The sequence below is a fragment of the Microtus oregoni genome, unplaced genomic scaffold, assembly GCF_018167655.1.
Source record: "Microtus oregoni isolate MIOR12 unplaced genomic scaffold, Mior012 000007F_ref0000211, whole genome shotgun sequence".
Lineage (NCBI taxonomy): Eukaryota > Metazoa > Chordata > Mammalia > Rodentia > Cricetidae > Microtus > Microtus oregoni.
This window is the reverse complement of record NW_024543066.1, coordinates 34,577,507-34,596,257: the sequence shown is the minus strand read 5'-3', so window position 1 is coordinate 34,596,257 and position 18,751 is coordinate 34,577,507. Positions and strand designations below refer to the sequence as shown.

At 41.7% G+C, this 18,751-nt stretch overlaps 1 protein-coding gene across 1 annotated transcript in view; it reads right to left on the bottom strand.

Annotated features, from left to right (window-relative positions):
• Kcnq5 (potassium voltage-gated channel subfamily Q member 5) overlaps positions 1–18,751 on the bottom strand; it is a 536,576-nt gene that overhangs the window by 62,489 nt on the left and 455,336 nt on the right. The window contains exons 8-10 of the mRNA XM_041655539.1: positions 13,926–14,020; positions 11,359–11,385; positions 2,287–2,507 (exon numbers count right to left, since the gene is read on the bottom strand). Of these exons, the coding sequence (XP_041511473.1) occupies positions 2,287–2,507; positions 11,359–11,385; positions 13,926–14,020 (343 nt within the window). The remainder of the gene's footprint in view (positions 1–2,286; positions 2,508–11,358; positions 11,386–13,925; positions 14,021–18,751) is intronic.

Here is an 18,751-nt window from a genome sequence, read left to right as displayed (position 1 = left end):
TATACAAAGAAGAAATTTTTGGACACAGACAGGTAGAGAGAAAAGACTATGTTTAGACAGAACCACCATGAAGAAAGATGTCCTTAGCAGGAACCACCTTTGCCAACACCTTAGGCTGAGACTTGTAGTCCCAGACTCTGAGACGGTGAATTTCTGCTGTTTAAAGTCCAGTGGGTGGTATTTTTTTATGACAACTCAAGGAAGAAGCTGCGTTTGCAGCTGTCGAGCATCCTTGGAGGATCTCTGCACTGAGTGAATGCTGGGCCACAGCAGAGCCAGGCACTTCTTGCACTGCTCAGTAAGGATATCTTGAAGTAAGAATTTTGGTACCCAATAGGTCAAGGACTGTTAGATTAGAAGGGAGGGAGAGACAGTAAGTGGAAGGGATAAATTTTTTTCTAATGTACTAAAAAGTCCTCCTTGGATTTCTTATTACAAAAGTCTCACATGTTCACTGTAGTAAGTACTGGGAAATACAGGTGAAGAAAATGAAGAAACTGTGTTTGTGGCCCCATTTGTTTTTCAGACTTTTTCACACACACACACACACACACACACACACACACACACACACACACATATCTGTGTATGCAGCATATAACATACATGTAAATGTACATGTCTAAAAACATTATGATAGGTGTGGGTCTGTCTGTGTAGGTCTGTAGGTCAGCCTGTCCTTGAACTCATGATATCCTGTCTCGGCTTCCTAAGTGTTCAGATTACAGGCACGCATCATGACATCTGGCCTGCGATCACCCTTGCACATCGGTCAGAATCATTTCCAGCATCTGGTACTGCTTCGTTCATAGGTTATAGTCTAGAGACGGAGCTGATATACGGATGTGTCTAGTGTTTGGCATATGCTACGGCTTTGATATTTATTTGCCAAACTACCTTACACAAAGGATGCATCTGCTCCTATTGGCATCGATCTCCCTGTTGCCCATCACTGTAGACTTAGCTGCCCTTAGGCTGTCTGTGAATTTCCTCCTAGGGAGCAGGGGAAGGGAACTGGAGGACACTGAAAACTGTGTTAGCAGTGACTCAGGATGCTGCAAGTATTCTTGATGAGGAGGGCACAACACCGGAGGACAAGGCATTTCCTAGCTTAGCAGAGCAACAGGTGAAAGCAAGCGCAGCAGGATCAGCATGTCCTTGCCACTGAGATGGGAGACGAATCTCTGCCAGGTAGGGCCATATCAGGTCAGCCTCGAGGAGACTATCCGGAGAACATGACACTAGTTAAGAGTGTGGGGAGTGAGGATGCGTGAAACAAGGACTTGTGCTGCTCTCTTGAGAGGGGAACGGAGGTCTCTGAGGAAGCTGGAGGAGCTGGCAGGCAGAGGTTCCAGGGGTTCACTGCAGGGAGCTGTGGTCACTGCAGCTATGACCCCTGGTTGTTCGTCGTGTCCCCCGAGCTTTGAGGGCCTGGGAAAACACAGGTTATGCTAGGGAATGAGAGTATAAGGCTTGGTGGCCTTTGCAGTTTGTATGCGTTAATGGAAGGCGCTATTTGATTCTGGTTCTTTGCCCAGCATAAGGGATCCCAAGGGAACACACTTAAAAGGAAAACCGAGTTAATTTTTGAATGAAAAAAAAAAGTATTTCATAAACATGAAAATTATGTGTCACTCAATAAAATGTTGGCAAGAAACCTTCTGCCACGGGAGATGATAAAATAGGTTAATTCCTCTTGGGAGAGACTTTTATTTATCACGAGGAGGCTCAGAGCTTTGCACGGGAGCCCTTCATAATGGGGAGCGGCTATGTGTCTGTGGTAGCTGGTTCATGGGAGAAGAGAGAAGAGAGTTTTCCTTGCGCCTAGGAAGGTGCTGCTGCCACTCCCATTCCAGGATGCTCACAATGGGCCTGCTCATCTTTCTACTTTGGGTCTCTGCTGGCCACACATAACACCTACACCAGCAAGGAGGTTGCAGTGCTCTTGAAATAAATATAGTCTAGATAAGAGGCAAAGAATTAACAAAATGGTTCATTTCCTTCTCTTAAAACAATGTGGTACCAGGCATGGAACCCAGGGTCTTGCACGTGATAAATTCTAACCTTGTTCCATATTTTCAGTTCCTTGCCTTCTCTGAGATAATTTAGCTGTCAAAGTTGCCTCTCAAAGCTAACTTAATGTTCTGGATATTCACCCATGGCAACGAATACATTTGCAGTAGAAAGAAACAATTTCTCTTCCCTTCAATGCCACCACAGAGAATGAATTATTCCACAGCCGCCCCACAGCCTAACGACCTACACCGTCAGGAAAACCAGGCTTACCGTCTATCACTGGTTTCGGCTGCGAACTCTTGAGGCGTAGGGAGGGCCGGAATCGGGTTCGGTCGTTGAAGCTCCAGCTCTTCTGCACTTTGGTGGGGCTGCCCTCAGCAGTGATGTCAGTGCTCGGGGACCTCCTGTCACCTACCGAGGCTTGTCTGCTCTTAATGCTCTGGCCCCTCGGGCTAGCCATGCGCACTCGCTCCTTGAAACTCAGCTTCTGACTGTGAAGAACAGAGCCGTGATTATCCCATCTCAAAACTTCCTTCCGTTCCACATGGGCAAATTATCAGAGGGAACTCTAGAAGGTCATACACATCAATAGGCAAGAGTGTGTTCAGCAAGTAGGAGCACAGAAATAGATAGTTTCCTTTTAGAAAAAAGAAATTAACTGTATTTGATTGTGGTGTTTGCATTCACTTGGGATTAGTTTCACTATTATGGATAAATGCATGCTTCTTGGATTTACATAGGAAGAAAAGAGACCAGGTACAGCAGTGTGTACCCAATTTCACTGAATATAATCAAGAATGGGTGTGCAATTCACCTTAAAAACTGTTGGGTGATTGTAGCTTTCCCTTCCACTGCTGAGTTTGTTTGTTTTTTTTTTTTTTTTAATTTGTTTGTCTGGGAGCTCTTTCTTTGTAATTCCTAAGCATCTCTACAGGTAAACAGGGATGATGATTACAGATGTACCTACATTCAGCATGCATTGTATATCCCAGGCAAGATTATGATATCCATAAATTCATGCAATCTCGAAGCAATTGACAGCACTGCACACACATATTAAACACGCAACACTTGACATTAACATTCTCTATTTTTGGGAAGAGAAACCACACAGGGTGGAACAGCCTCAACATGTAATGAATGGGATGACTGACAGAAGGAGATGCAATGTTCACTAACACAATTTCCTGCTATGAAACAAGCTATTGATTTGCTGTGGCAGCTACTGGTAAAATCACGTTTGTTTAAACATTCTGTTCTCTGATGCGAGGTAGGATCGAGCTGCCGCGGGCTGATCGAGGATGTATTAACAACAAAACCCCAAATGCATCTTCATCCTTTCGTGGTTCAGGCATGTGTCTTGTGTGATGTTTTAGGAGGAGCAGGTAGGAATCCTACAGACATGGGCTGCCGAGTTCTCTGACTCACGTGAAGACAAGAATAGCATACCTAAGGGGGTTTTAGAGTCACCGTAGGAACTGCAGAGAGTGTTGCATGCCCCGATTTTATGTTCTTGTTTCATTTATAAAGCGCTGTGCTCTTCATGAGAAAGCAGCACATTGTTATCAAGGTGAGGGGCCCAGGGCTCCTCAGACACTAAAGAAATAATGGGGCAATGGATTGGAGGGTGAGTCGCCTAGCCCAGCTCTTGGTGAGTCATGCCGCAGCCTTTGTGGGGGATGAAGGCAGCGTGCTTATGGAGGAGGACCGTTTGAGACCAAGTGAAGGCCTTGTCTCTTCCACTTACCGCATTGTCCACTGTCCCCAGCTGCAGCATGCCAACAGCAAATGTGTTTAGTGGATATGTGTTTGGCAGCTAACAAGAGATAGTAACATTGTCTTTCCATGCCTAGTTGCTTAACATCTGGTGTTCTAAAAAAGGTACCATGTTTGGTGTGAATTTGCTCACATGAAAACACATCATGTCATGAACAATGGTGGCCAGAGAGTTTGGTTAACACTAACGGAGTTGACCATGCAACCGACATCTCCTGTCCCCAATGCAGACACAGCCACTTCCAGCATAACCAGCTGAAGGCACATGCAGGCTGGGCAGTTTTGTGATGAGGTTACGTAAGTTCAAGAGATCTGTACGACAGCCCCATCAGTCACAGGGTTTATCTGTACTCGACAAATGTATGATTAAATGAGAGATTACATTAAACAACGCAACAGAAAACATCCTAAGACCACATAGATTTATACTCTTGCTATTTAGAGAAATCTGTCAAAGTTAGGTCAAAAATGTTTACTCTCCTTTGAAAAGTTTTTAATTATAAAAATTTCCAATCCTTTTTCTTAAATTCAGGGCATCTGTACCATAATTTAAATTTATGACGATCTAGTTCAGAAGACATTCGCTCACTTCTGCAACTTTATTTTGATGAATGGCTGCCTCAGGGAGACACAGCCACCACTTCAGTGTCTCACTGTGTTTGATCTTGTCTTTAACCTTTCTGGAACTGCTAATTACATAGAAGGTTGAGTTTAGAAGCTGGAAAGTGATTTTTCTCCGGCTCTCAAGTTGAACGAACCTCTTTCCTATCTCAACTAAATGAACAAGAAACTGAAAAAAAAAAAACCCAACGTAGATTCTATTTTATCCTTTTTTAAGAACTTCAATTTAAAAAGGGTAGAAAATTTCTAAAATAAAACAGCATCAAATTTACCTGATTTATGATGACAAGAATGTTTAGATATTGCTCCTATAAAATGTATTAAGGACACCTCTAAACATAAGTGGAAAGTGGGAGGATAATCTCTAAATCTCAGCACATTAAGATTGATATAAATTAATTCTAGGCACCATTTCCTTTTTGGTTTTCTTTAAATTTAATTTATTTTGTACGTTCGGGTGTTTTGTCTGTCTATGCGTCTGTGTACCCTGTGCATGCCCAGTGTTCAAAGGTCAGAAAAGAACATGAAAAAGATATTTAATTTCATGTGTGCTGGCTCTTGCTTTAATCTCAGCACTTGTGTGGCAGAGACTGTCGGAATTCCAGGCTAGCCCATTTTCATAGCAAGTCCAGGCCAACCAGGGTTATGTAGGGTACCTTTGTCTCAAAAAGATCTAAGCCAAACCAGAGCAAAGCCAAACCAAATCAAACTAAACCAAGACGAAAGTCTAAATTAAATTCAACAATTTGCAATCTAAAATAGAGACAATGCAATGCTTTCTTTTATCTTTAAGAATCCGAAAGTTTAGAGCAGCAGCCTAATCCAGATCGAATTTTTTCCCAAGGAAAAGTTTTGTTGGTATCCCCTAATAATGGAAAGTTTTCTTTATTTGCTGTTCTATTTCTCCTTCGGAAATCAACCGAGCATCTTGATTAGATGACCAGTAAACTGATTAGATTAGATAGCTGTTACTGAAAATACACATCAATTAAAATTATAGACACTCTACTGCTGCGTAAAAGTTTCCATTACTTTCTTGGTTTTTTTTTTTTTTTTGTTGACATTTATAAAGATGATTTTTGAGGAAGGTTTTCTGTCACAGCCTTTTCAGGAAGCATGCCAAGGATGATCCCCAGGAGAGCAAGTAAATCTCTCTTTGGAGAAAGGAAGCAAAAGGTCGTGATGGTCATTGATTGGGGCATCTTAGGACGCAATCCCAAGTTCCCAGCTGAGCACCACGCTCAAGGGAGCCCGCGCAATTGCTCTGTAAGGGAATTCATCCTTCTCTAGAACCAGAAGTCCAAATCACTCTGTTGGCCCAGCATGCACGCCATTGTTAGAAGCTCCCTGCCAGGGAATCTTGTGGCATCACACCTCCGCAGTAATCCTCTAGGGTTTACAAAGCCTCCGCTATTGTTATACATAATTAGGGCTTTAGCCCTTCACAGGCTAAGCACTCTACAAACTGTCTCCTCAGGCACAATATGTCAACCCAGCCATTAACAAACCAGCGCGTGCAAACAGCTTAGCGGTTGTCCAGCCACTAGAGGGCGCCAACAGGCTGACTGCCAGTACTATGCCTGCATTTTTTTGTTTTTTGTTTTCCCCTTTTGTCCCAGTGGTAGAGTATTAAAGCAGGCAACAGGCAACAAGGAAAATTACAAGCGCGCTGAAAACCTCATCCAAGAAGTCCCTAGGAGAGTGAGTCTGTAAACAGGGCCCAGGTGTAGTGGCGTAACCTGGTCATGCACCTGAGGTTAGTTGGCATTCTCAAATCTCATGTCAACAGCTGGGATGCTGGGTACCTCTGCTTCCGTGAGGTGTACACTCTGAAGAACTTCTGCTTATTATTACAGAACTTACTAGGAGTGAGGGAAATAGAGCAGCGCATTACTATGTGTCTCTCCGACAGCACAGAAATGAGGGCTTTCTTTGTCTAAAGATAAGCCATCCGATTTTACTTTTTTTTTTTTCATATATATGTACAAGAGAAGACAGAGCAGGAAAGCAGTAATCTGCAGTTCAATTGTGCTGCCTGAGACACAGCAAAGGCTCTTATGGTTAGGCTGAAACAATTAGGTCGGAAACAAGCATTACAAATGATTGTAGTATGTGTTAGGATATATTTCACATGAAATGGGCAAATAAATATAGGAGAGCTCAGTAACTTCTGTAATAAGTATCAGTGAATATAGCATACATAATGGAGAATCAAATATTTCAGGAAATTTAAGGACGGCTATTTTCACAAATCAACGGAGTAGATAACATTAATTGGTCTGGAGTTAAAACCACACACACATGCAAACACACACACACACACACACACACACACACACAAGTTCCTGGTTTGTGTGAAACTGAAGTTAGAGTTAGTATAGGTAAATGGTTGTCAGGTTGAATACCTGGCCAAAGGTAATCAGAAGAAAGGGTTCTGATGACCAGTTTGTAAATACAGAAACATCGCTTATTTAGTAAGTCCTTGGCTATATATAAAAGAGTAAATCCTTCCCTCCTATAAATAATGTGAACAGATGGAAAGAGGATTTTTAAACCCTCTAATACTTTGCTAGTGAGGACCAGAGTTGATTATCCTGGGGAAAAAAGTGGAGTCTAGTCTCACTGAGTTTACTTTAACAATATGTGTAGGTCATTCCCTGTACACAAAAGAAAAGCAAGTAGAAGAAAAATAAATGCGAAGAAATGTAAGGACCCACAGTCTCTTTCACAAGCGTTCTAGAGATATTTCCCAGGAGCCACACAACTGGATCTAACACACTGTAGTGGTTCAACGGACCACTCAACAAAGGACACTACCCGAGTGCAATGTCATAAGACAGTGCCACCTTCGCATGTGTGACATGCATCTTCATTCAGCTTCATGGGAGCTTGCCAAAGCAAGCTTAGACAGTCGGCTGTTGTAGAAGGCTGAAGAGGCTTTAGGGATGCTTTATCAATGGAAAATAAGGCTCTGATTGAAACAGGTACCAGTCTGCCTCTGTTTACCCAGAAGACAGGACAGGCAGGGAGATTTCCAATTAACCCCTCACTCTCCGTTGGTATCATCTGCTCTTGTAGGGATAGAAGCCTCGGCAGGAAGAAATAAAACCCTCCTTATATCAATGCAACCATTTGTTGGCCCCTATGATGACCTAGTCAAGGAAGAAGGGAGGAGAGATAGAACGGTGGTAGATGGCCAGATGAGTTCGCAGGCAAATTCTCTTGGCCGAAAATGACAACATACACCATTCAGGGGAGGACTGTCCCATTTAAAAATGAGTTGGAAATGCTATTCAGAGAGAGGATTAATTAGAATAGAATCAATAAACCTATCACAGTATATTTTTTTATTGAAACCATTTTAGTGAGAAGATGGGGGAAGAAGTGTAATGGAATAACCTTGCCAAGGAAGATAAAATTATAGTCCAAGTAGGGGAGGTACCTGACCCTGTATCCACGGTAGCCAAAGATTCATTGTTTTCATTAATACCCAGTTAAGCTATATTTATGAAAAGCTTCACTTAGATCTCAAAGTCATAGATGAGCTTTGTTGAAAACATATCTTAGCTTCGTAGAAAGTAGAACTTCTTTCAACAAGAACACCCCAAAGCAATGAACATAATTAATCAAGGGTGATTTGAATGGCTTTGCCCTCCATCCGTTTGCAAGCTGTGTTTAGTCTCCTCCTCTGTGGTTGGTCCTCTTATTCAGTGGCAGAGCCAGCTGCCCGTGTGAGGTGCTGCCTGCAGTGCTGAAGGCATCTCCAAGTTTTTTTTTTTTTTTTTTTTTTAACAGAAGGGAAACCACCAGGAGGAAGGACATAGGAGATTCCAGGCTTTGGGGCTGACACTTGTCTGTTCTATTTATCTAAGTCACATCAATACCCTGATGACCACAAAGGCAGTGAAGTTGGGTGGTACCAATTAGTTAATTCATTTGAAAAGAGGTCAAGCATTAATTAGCAGTATTCTGAACCCAGAATTGCTCTTCTCTAAAAGAGAGCTTCATTATAAATTCATTTTCTGTTGTGCATAATTTGTTTCAGTAAAGACAGATTTGTTATTTTTAAGATGGTGTTGTTGTTATTGCCATTACAATCGTCTTTCTGTGTTCATCACTACGATATTATAAATCCTGTTGTCTACGGAACACAAGGAAAAAGCTGAGGCAATAATACAACGGGAGTTTCAATGCATATAAATTTTTACAATAAATGTCAACTGTTTCCTTCAGGTTATTGCAGTGTCTTCTTTTTAATGACTATTATTAGTATTATTTTAAATATTTATTTATTATGTATGCAATGTTCTGTCTACATGTATGCCTGCATGCCAGACGAAGGGGATAATATCATTATCGATGGTTGTGAACCACCATGTGGTTGCTGGGAATTGAACTCAGGTCTTCAAGAAGAGCAGCCAGTGCTCTTAACCTCTGAGCCACCTCTCCAGCTCCATTAATGATTATTTTTAACTCTCTCTCTGTGTGTCTATGTGTGGGTATGTGAACTTTAAGTACAGTGACTACAGAGACCGAAAAAGAATGTGGAGAATCCCTTGGAACTGCAATTACAGGTATGAGGGTCCCTGACATGGATGCTGGGAACTGAATGTGGCCCTCCACAACTATTGCACCATCTCTCTAGTCCCACTGCAATAATTGTAATTACTAACATTATCTCTTTCTATTTATTTCTCTGCTATTCCTTTTGGTTGTGTATTGTAAAAAGTACTTGGGGTCAGGGACATTTTATTCTTCCAAGCAAGATTAATTTATTCAGTATCTTCTCTGTTATCCCCTTTACGGGAGATACAGTAAGTAATTGGGGAGCAAGAGACTGGCTTGTTGGAGGCTTGGGAAATGAAGCGGTGGCATAGGTACGGTTTCAAAGTTGTTTTGTTAAGTGTTCAATGACTGTTGAGAAGTGAAGAATTTTTAAGCATCATTCTCTAAGTCATGAACCCAGGTGAGAGCTTTGCACACTTTCAAGTCTACAAGTGAACTCTCTTTAACAACCTTAGTCACACGTGTATTGAATAAATTTTAACATTTTTAGATACAACAGGATCGCATGAAATTTGAGAGATTTGATTGCTAAGTGCTTTTGAGTTGTGATAGCTGAGTTGAAGTTTCATTTTCTGATCTTGAGCAGAAGCTCAGCTTGGAATTCGTCTTTGTTCTCTGATATACTAACACTGGGGAAATGGAGCTTTGGTGGTGTTATGATTGGATTGCCAGAGAGGTCATGTTATGTTTACTCAAGCATAGATTCATGATCTATAATTTCTCCTTTGGTTGTCAAAGTTCCATTATGGAGGATGGAAGCAAGAAAGGTAAACCTACCACCAGAAGTTCTGTAACCCATGCCAAGAAGAGTTTCTGCTCCAAGACTTGGTAGAGAAATTACTCTTTGGGTAAATTGTAGATAGAAAGCGGTGAAATGAAGCCCTTTAAATATCTCTAAGAAGAGCAAAACGTAACTTGTAATGGTGAGAAACTGTCTTGTGTAACTGTTTCCCAGGTTAGTAGTGACGACGGAAGATGCTGTGGTCTGTGTTGAATATGGGAAGCGGCCTAATGGTCAGAGTTGGCCAATTTGACATTCAGGTGTGTGCAAGAATGGTGCTTGGTCTAAAGACTAAAGACTAATGTTCTCTGGTAAGAGGTGTCTCTTAAAGAGAACTCTTTGGGTAGCTAAAACTTTCTGGAGATCATCACTTATGAATATCTAGCATTCTTTGTTCTAACTCTTATCATTCTGAAGTAAAAGAGGGCCCTGAATGCATTGGCTCACTTGCCCCAAGGGAGAACTTAAGGTTGTGTCTTGTACTGTATCCAGCACCTGCCATGGATGAAGGCAAGTGAGTTATGGTCTGGGTCAGGGAATCCTTTTCTTTGCTTCTTTTTTTTATAGTAATAATGCAGAAATAGCGAATAGTGTCATATCACTCTAAAGGAAGCTTGAGAACTAATTCAGTACTGTGTCTATATTTTATAGTTGATGCCATTATAGACCCTCACTAGCAGCTATCTCAGGGTAGCAGGATACCTTGTTTTCTTTTTACTGAAGCAAATGGCGATGATGGGGAAAAACCAAAACAACTCAAGCAAAAAGCAAACCCATAAACCTTTATGTTCTTCCTTTTCCAGGCTTCTCACATTTCTTATTGGTTCTGTCTGTTACTACTTATACTTCAATGTGGCAACTTCCTGCCCCCAGGCTTTCAGGCTTCACTTGAAAATCTAGACCATTCCGGGTACTTAATCCATAGATGAAAGTTTTCTCTCTTGACTTCTATTTCCTCTGAGTCTTTCCAGAGGAGCAGCTGCCAGTCATCTGGGGAAGTTGTGGAAGGGCTGCCTTCCCCCTGAAGATGAGGCCTCTTCTGTGGAACTGATAACCCAAGTCAATGTTACTGCTCTCTGGGCTGGAAATATCCCACACAGACAGTTCTTATCTCTTGTCTCTAGTTTACCTTTGGCCAAATACAAAAATAGAAAAAGAAAAGACAAATATCTGATCACAAGGCAAGCACCCTATATAGGAAAGTCTATTTTAGACTGCTGCCCATGCTAGCAACATTCACAACCATTAATTTTTTTTCTCCTGTTAGGTCTTTCAATAACTGCATTTGAATAGTTTGGAAGGACTTTTGTTTGGGACAGTGGCAGGCAGGAACAGTCAAAGTCTGTGGTTATTATGCCCCTGAACGTTCTAGGCCTTCTAGATTGTTCAGAAGCACTGAGTGGGTTAGGGAAAGATACTTCTATTCCCAAGGAGGGGGGAAAAATCAATAAAACCCAGTAAACTTTGCAGGCAATCTTGTGAAAGGTCACTTTTAATCGGGCCGTATTTGTTGATCAATTTTACCCACGAGGCACATTTAAAACATCTGCGAGGCATCTGATTTATAAACAACATGGAGCGAAAGAGAAATCACAAACCTGCTGGACGCCTCCCCTTGTTCTTTCCTTCAGGTGCGCGCAGACAGAAGAGAAATGACGATAAACCAGTGAATACATTTACAGCATTTGATAATGGCCCCCGAACGGGAGACAGGGGAAATCAGGTACCTTAAGTCACCTTTCTTAAGTACAGTCCATAGAAGCAATGCTATTTATAAGAACTGCACACAGCTTTCAAACATATGTTCTTTGTGGCAGATCTGAGACAGCACAACATTACTTGGCAAGGCCATTCCTGCCCACACACAGCAGAATACCACACACTGTTTGGTTAAGAAGCAGTGGTTCTGGTGAAAGCTTTGGCAAAGGCTCTCGGAGAGTTGCTGATTCCAGTGTCTTGGGCAGACTTTTGGCATCTAGACCTGCAGGCATTGATCGATGACTATTCTCTTGTCTTATCCGTCACTTTCTGAGACAGATTCTATGAAGAATTGAATTCCTTGGAGTAAAAAAGGTGAATCGAAAAATCTATCTAAGTCTTAACATCCCACCATTGGGTGGCACTGGAAATCACTCATTTGAGCAGGGTTGGGCATTGGGAGCCTGGTGGAGGGTGGCTCATTTGCAAATGAATTGTGGACCTTGAACTCACTTTCTTCTGGGTCCCAGTGTTAAATGGGAAGGCATTATATCAGAGACTGACTGACCTGTGGCTCCTCAGAACACCTCATGGCAACCCTGCAGCTTGGTAATTGCCCACAGCTTCTGACTCATTCCTTGAGATACCTCATTTAGCTGGGCTTCAACCTTTGCAGAGCCTTCGCTCATTTTGAGAGGAAAGAGCAGAAAAAAATACTTGCCTCCTCTCACTAAACCAGAGCTGTGAAATAGAGATGGCTCAAATCTCATGTCTATTGTACATAAAAGGAACACCGTGGCCTGGAACGAGAAAGGAACGGCTCCATTCTAAGCATGGAAAGTGTGACAAGGGTTCAGGGTGCCAATTCCCTACATCTTCCAGACTCCAAGAGTCTTTCTGAGACCGAGCTTTTATTCTACCCATTGAGATGGGCTTGGGGAGTGAAAGCAGCAAGCTCATCTCAGAATGCTGGGGAACCAGAGCCCAGTCAGGTGTTATTTATTGACAATGATGGCACTGGTAGTGGGGACAATGAGGTTGACAATGGTTATTTCTTTAACACTGCCGACCCCATGAGCCTTAACTTGCTTTTCTATTTACAGTTCTCCTTAGAACTTACTTATGTTTTAGAATATTTCCATTTACTGTCTACTCTCAGCATTCTTTGACTGTCTAGTTCCTGAACCAAGAGACTTAAACTGATTTCACATTCTCTGGCTGCTTCCTGCTTTCTCTCAGAAACTCAACCCTGCGCATAGTAAGGATTCAGTGAGCACTGGCAGAATGGATGTGCAGATGAGTGAATGTTCTTTCTCTTCCAGAGAGAGCCATTGCAATCTGAATGCTATGGAGAAATAGACCATGGAAATTAAAAGAAATTTTAGTCTTTTCTATTATTTCACCCTGCATTCAGTAAGCTTGTCAATTTTAAGTAAAGTTATTCTCTAGCTCATTGAAAATTCTTCTCACAAACTTTACTGAAGTAGGTTTGCTTTGAGCAAAGGTTCTGAACTTGGCTTCAGGCCTCTGAGGACATATTAAAATTATAGGCAGCGTTGGGGTTTTTTCTTCTTTGTGCGTAGGGTGTTACTCTTGGGAAAAGGCCACCATTTCCATCACTTTTCACTGATCTAACAAAGAGCAACAGTAATAACAACAATGGTTATGAGCCACCAGAGCCATGAGGTATCTCTGGAGTGATTTGGGTCAGGACCGCAGGTTCCCTGATGGTACCAATGACTGCTGTGTCCTGCTGAGTCACTGTTTTCAGTGAGTGGGGCTGAGACATGAGGTTGCAGGAGAGGTGAGCGAAGGCATGGCTGATGGGCTCAAGGGTACAGGAGGAGGCACTTGTTTCACTCAACCCTCCTCCACCTCCACCCCAGTTAAAACAGGGAAAATGAGAGGAAAGTAGTATATGAATAACGTGCTAGGTGAGGTACTTAGAGAATTTGACTCATTATTAATTTTTCCAGACCTCGGAATAACTTTCAATCCAAAACTGCTCTTAAGAGGGAAGTCAGATAATTGAATATGGTAGTAGACCACTGTCTATTAGCTTTCTAACTAGTCTTCCTCTTTTTCATTTATCTAGAAATTTCCTAAAGATGAGAACTACGATGCACATATATATTACTTTCCAAGTAATCTCCCTGTAAAATTAGGTGATGTGTCAGGTGATCCTTGCTTATCAAGAACTATGGTTTTACGAGGGGACATTAGAAAACTACCATATCTCTACACAATGAAGTCTTTCAGACTTCAGTCATGGCCTATGGTTGGTAAGGAATGATGCCAATTCCACGTAGTTATATGGTTGAGTTGCTGTTAAATTGGGCTAGGTATCTTTAAGAGCAACAGAGAGAATAAAACAAGGCCCAAACCAGGACGTTCCTGCACATATATGGTATTGTTTAACAAACTAGAAAAGAAACAACTCTAGCACCACCTCTCCCCCGATACCTACTTGGTAGGGCTGCAGGTGTGCAGGGCCTTCAGATGCGGCTTCCAGGTTGCAATGGAAACAGACTTCTCATCAGCTGCATAGCTACGCCAAACACACTGCACACGGCACAGAGGGGCACAAAAGAGAGCAGAAAATACAACAAAATGAAAAGAGGGTTTATTTAGTTAGACTTGTCTACACTATAGAACCATTCCTGGGGTAGAAAACAGAAAGCATTGGGATGCGATCCTTACAACCAAAGCGTGAATTAAAAGCCTTGCTCGGTAGATGAGATAGCTGAGTGTCAGGTATAGAAGTTCAACCACGGTGGGGAGGTTGAGAAAGTGTCTTCAGTCGATGGTCTTTTGATCACAACCTCCCCTGGCAATTTTTCTGACTGCTTTACGGCAGTGGCTGGAAGAACTTCTGAGCTGTCCATTTGAGAAATCACCTGTACTTACTTTTCCATGCAGAGTTTGGTATATTTATTCTTTTGCTGCGAGCGTGCAAAGAACGCTAAGTACATTGGCCAAGCATTTGCTCCAATTTCTTTATAGAAAACCTTGTATTATGATTCATTACTTAGAGAGTTCTGTTTCATGAGGCGAACTCATCTAAATGGGTCACATCCCTACTGTATAACAACCATCAGTCTTTATTTTAAAACACAGTGAAGAAAAAAAAGTAACCCAATTATATTGTTTTCTAAGATTATCATTGAATTGGACAAAAAATTGCTATGACGACATTGAAAAACTGTCTGGCAGTATTCTTGAAGTTGAATGTATAGAATGTATACATTATGATATAGACATTCTTTCCCAGGTAAATATAATAGGTATGCTTAAATACATTCACCAAAAGGTAGGCACTACATCTTGGCTTTTAAACTAAAGCTGGAAAGGTCCACATATCTGTCAACAGCAGTGTAAATAGCTGTCTTGTAACATGGTCACATACTGCAATGTGTCTACATAGCAACAGTTCACTGTAACTATGCCTGACACTACGGATGGGCCTCCTGTGACTAATGTCGTGTACTATAAACCAGACTCAACAGAACACTTTCCACAAAGTGAGGGAAAGTTTCTATGCTGTCAGAAGCTAGCGTAGCAGTACCCCTTGTGGGATAGGGACCGAGAAAGGTATCCGAGAAGTCATATTTTGTTTGTCTGAATGCTAGTTATACAGGGCTGCTCAGTTCCCCTAGGAAATGGACTCTTTTTCTGCCTGTACATTATACTTCAGTGAAGTATTCAGGAACTGACATGAAAAAAATTAGGAAGACATACAGCAGAAGCTGAGGGATTTTATGTTTTCAAAGGCTATTTATTTATTTATTTTACATTTTTCAAGAAAGATTCTTTTCCTGAATGCTTGCCCACATGGCTTGTGTTTATTTAACCGATAAATCTGTGGAAATCCATGCCAAGCATCCTGACGTCTTATAGATAATAAGATAATTAGCATCTTATTGTCTTGAAATTTTAGTGTGTGGGGTTGTTTACATAAAATCTTTAGGGGGATCTAGACTAACCAACAAGACACAGAGATATTGTTATTATTATAAGTTTTGGTTGTTGGAGACAGTCCCAACGGTTGTAGCACAAGCTGATCCTGAATGTGAGGGGATGGTCCAGCCTCAGCCTCCGAAATGCTGAGATTACAAGCTGGATTTACTGAAGTCATTTCTGCTGGAGTGAGGCCCAGAGATCCTCAACTGGTGGGGAAGTCTAAAGGGCTATTTTAATTAAACAGTGTCTATAGAGTCATGATGCATTTATGAGATCCAGACCCTGAAAGTAAAACTTTCGTACAACTAGATACATAGGTTAGGATCGTGCATCATTCAACACCAGTGGGAAAAAAAATCTATGACAACAATACATCAAAAAAACGGGGCTTGATATTACCTGTTAAGTGTCATAAACCATTGGGGGGGGGGTGGACAAAAAGATCCTGAGAAACTAAAGGCTTGCTTTACAATCTGACCTAATTTCTTCATCTTTTTCTATCGAATTGAGCTCAAGAGCTGAGCTGTTAGGCCCATCTTCTATTGTAAAAATGTCATGTAAGGGAGACACATAGAAGGGTCAGGTGACATCTCTTCCAGAGCTGAGTTAATAATCAACATGGAAGTGGGGAGTGTCAGTGTTACTATCCTTGCATTTGTTTTATTATGTCTTTGATTTGAGGGCAACGTAGTATAATGATAGCATTTTCCCCTTCCCTCCCCTCCCCTCCCCTCCCCTCCCCTCCCCTCCCCTCTCCTCTCCTTCCCTTTCCTTTCTTCCTCCCATACTCTTCTACACACCCCTCCTTGCTCTCTTTCAAATCCATGGCACTTCTTTTTATTAACTCTTGTTACATTCATATACATGCATGTGTATACATATATTTCCCGACTGCAACCGGCTCAGTCTACGTTACGGGTAAGTGGGCTTTCCACACCCTCTTACATTCCTAGTACCCGCCTCCTGTCCTTGAGCTCCACTAATTGATGCTAGCAGTTAAAATTCAAGTCCCCGTTCATATGCCCCAGTACCTGATGTTCCCGTATTTAAAGCCCAAATCACATAGTATAAAATAAAAGAGTTCCCTCCAGGGATCCCCGTGGATCTAAATTAACCAATTTACATGGCATATGTAACTGCAAAGTTAACCAAAAGCAAATTAAAGTCAAACTTGGGCGATTCTGGTAGCGTAGGCAAGCGTAGGCAGGCAAACAAATCAGAAGTCTCGTCCTGAGTTGAAAGTACAAAGCCCACGGAGTTCTCTATGTGGGGAGTGTTCCGTTTGTATTGTTTGCATCAGTACAAGGGTGACTGGTTTGACTCTTTCTAAAACTAGCCCAGAATATTTCGGATGACCACCCAAAGATAGGCTAACACTGAACTTCCATTTTCAAGGTGCGTGTTTTAGAAGTCCAGTCCCAAAAGACTTAGTGTGTCAACCAGCAATCATTTCTCTTTTCACATGCTTCAATTCTTATAAAATTTCTATTTTAGTAATGAATAATACTCAATAACGCCCTGCATTATGACAGCTTCACGCATGCCTATCAGGTGCTTGGCTCGTGTTCAGCCTCCAGTCACACTCCTTTGTTGCTCTTGCCCAGCCCATGACTGCCCTCTTCTCAATAGTCTCTTGTATATCTTTATGATATACATATATTTATTGATTTATTTATTTAAATATGGACTATGCTTGCAGTATGGTTTGTTGTTCTTAACTGATGGTTTCTCGTCCCACCTTTTTTCCCCTGCAAATGACATAATTTTATTCTTCATAGTTGAACAAAAAATCTACGTGTGTGTGTGTGTGTGTGTGTGTGTGTGTGTGCATATATCACATTTTCCTCATTCATTCATCTGTTGATGGGGACTAGATTGGTTCTGTATCTTTTATTGTGAATAGCGCTACTGCAAACATGGATGTGCAATCATCTCTGTGGTGTGCTGACTAAGGTTCCTTCTGATATTTATCCATGGGTGGGTCAACGAATCCTATGGTTCTCCTTTTTTTCTTTTAAGAATCCTTACTTTGAAGGGTTATGCTCCTATTTCAGTTTTAGGTGTTATTAACCAGTTTTTGCCTATGGAAGACAATAAGATAGCCTACTCACATTCCATCTTAGCTTTCTCTCATCCTGTCAACATTTTTATATCTCAATTTTTGGTTATTAGTGCTTGAGTTCTCACAACCATGCCAGCATTGTTCCCAGCTTGCCAGCATAAAAATGTCAGTGTGATTCAATTTTGTGTGTGTATATGTTGGGCCAGGGAATATCTAGTTTGACTATCCACTAAGTGCTATGACTACTTTTTCTTTCATATTCATTCATGCATGTGTAACAATGTATGCATATATTGCTTTATTTGCAGTCACTATTGTCTTATTTTCATTTTGTAATTTGCTTTTATTAATCTCATTTCCAAGTTACGGCAATTCTGATCCCTCCTGAAGAAGCAGCAAATGCACCACAGACTCTATCAGTTCCATTTTCACGTGTACGCTCCGGGCTCACCATGCTTGCTTGAGAAAATGCCTCCATGAGATTGCATATAGTCAAATCTGTAGGGCATTTCCTTGGTTACTAATTGCTATGGAAGGATCCAGCCTATGGTGGGTGGTGTCACCCCTGGGCAAGTAAGTCCTCCTGGGAGGCATAAGAAAGCAAGCTGAGGCAAACATTAGGAGGACCTCAGGGAATCCTGAGGAAATAGGTGGAGAGGATTTTAAGAGCCAGAGGGGTCAAGGGCACTACAAGAAAACTCAGACGCTCATAGAGACTTTACTGACAACCAGGGAGCCCACATTGGACTGACTTAGGCCCCCTGCACATATGTTACAATTGTGTGCCTTGATCTTCTTATGGGCCTCCTAACACTGGGGGTGAGGGCTGTCTCTGACTCTTTTGCTGGTTTTTGGGACCGTTTTCCCCATGCTGGGTTGCCTGTCCAGCCTTAATATAAGAGGAGGTGCCTGGTCTTACTGCAACTTGATATGCGTTGCTTGGTTGGTATCCATGGGAGGCTTGGCCTTAAAGGAGGAGTGAAGAGGGTGGGGGAGGGGAGCTGGGAGGAGAGGAAGGATGGGAAACTACAGTCAGGTTAAAAATACAAAGAAAGAAAGAGAGGAAGAAAGAAAGAAAGAAAGAAAGGAAAAGAAGGAAGGAAGGAGAAAAGAAGAAATGAAAAAAGAATGAAAGAAAGAAAAAAGAGAAAGAAAAAAGAAAAGAAAGGAAGGAAGAAAGAAAGAAGAAATGAAAAAAGAAAGAAAGAAGGTTGAGTAAGCCACGAGGAGAGAGTCAGTAGTTGCCATTCCTTCATGGCCTCTGCTTCAGT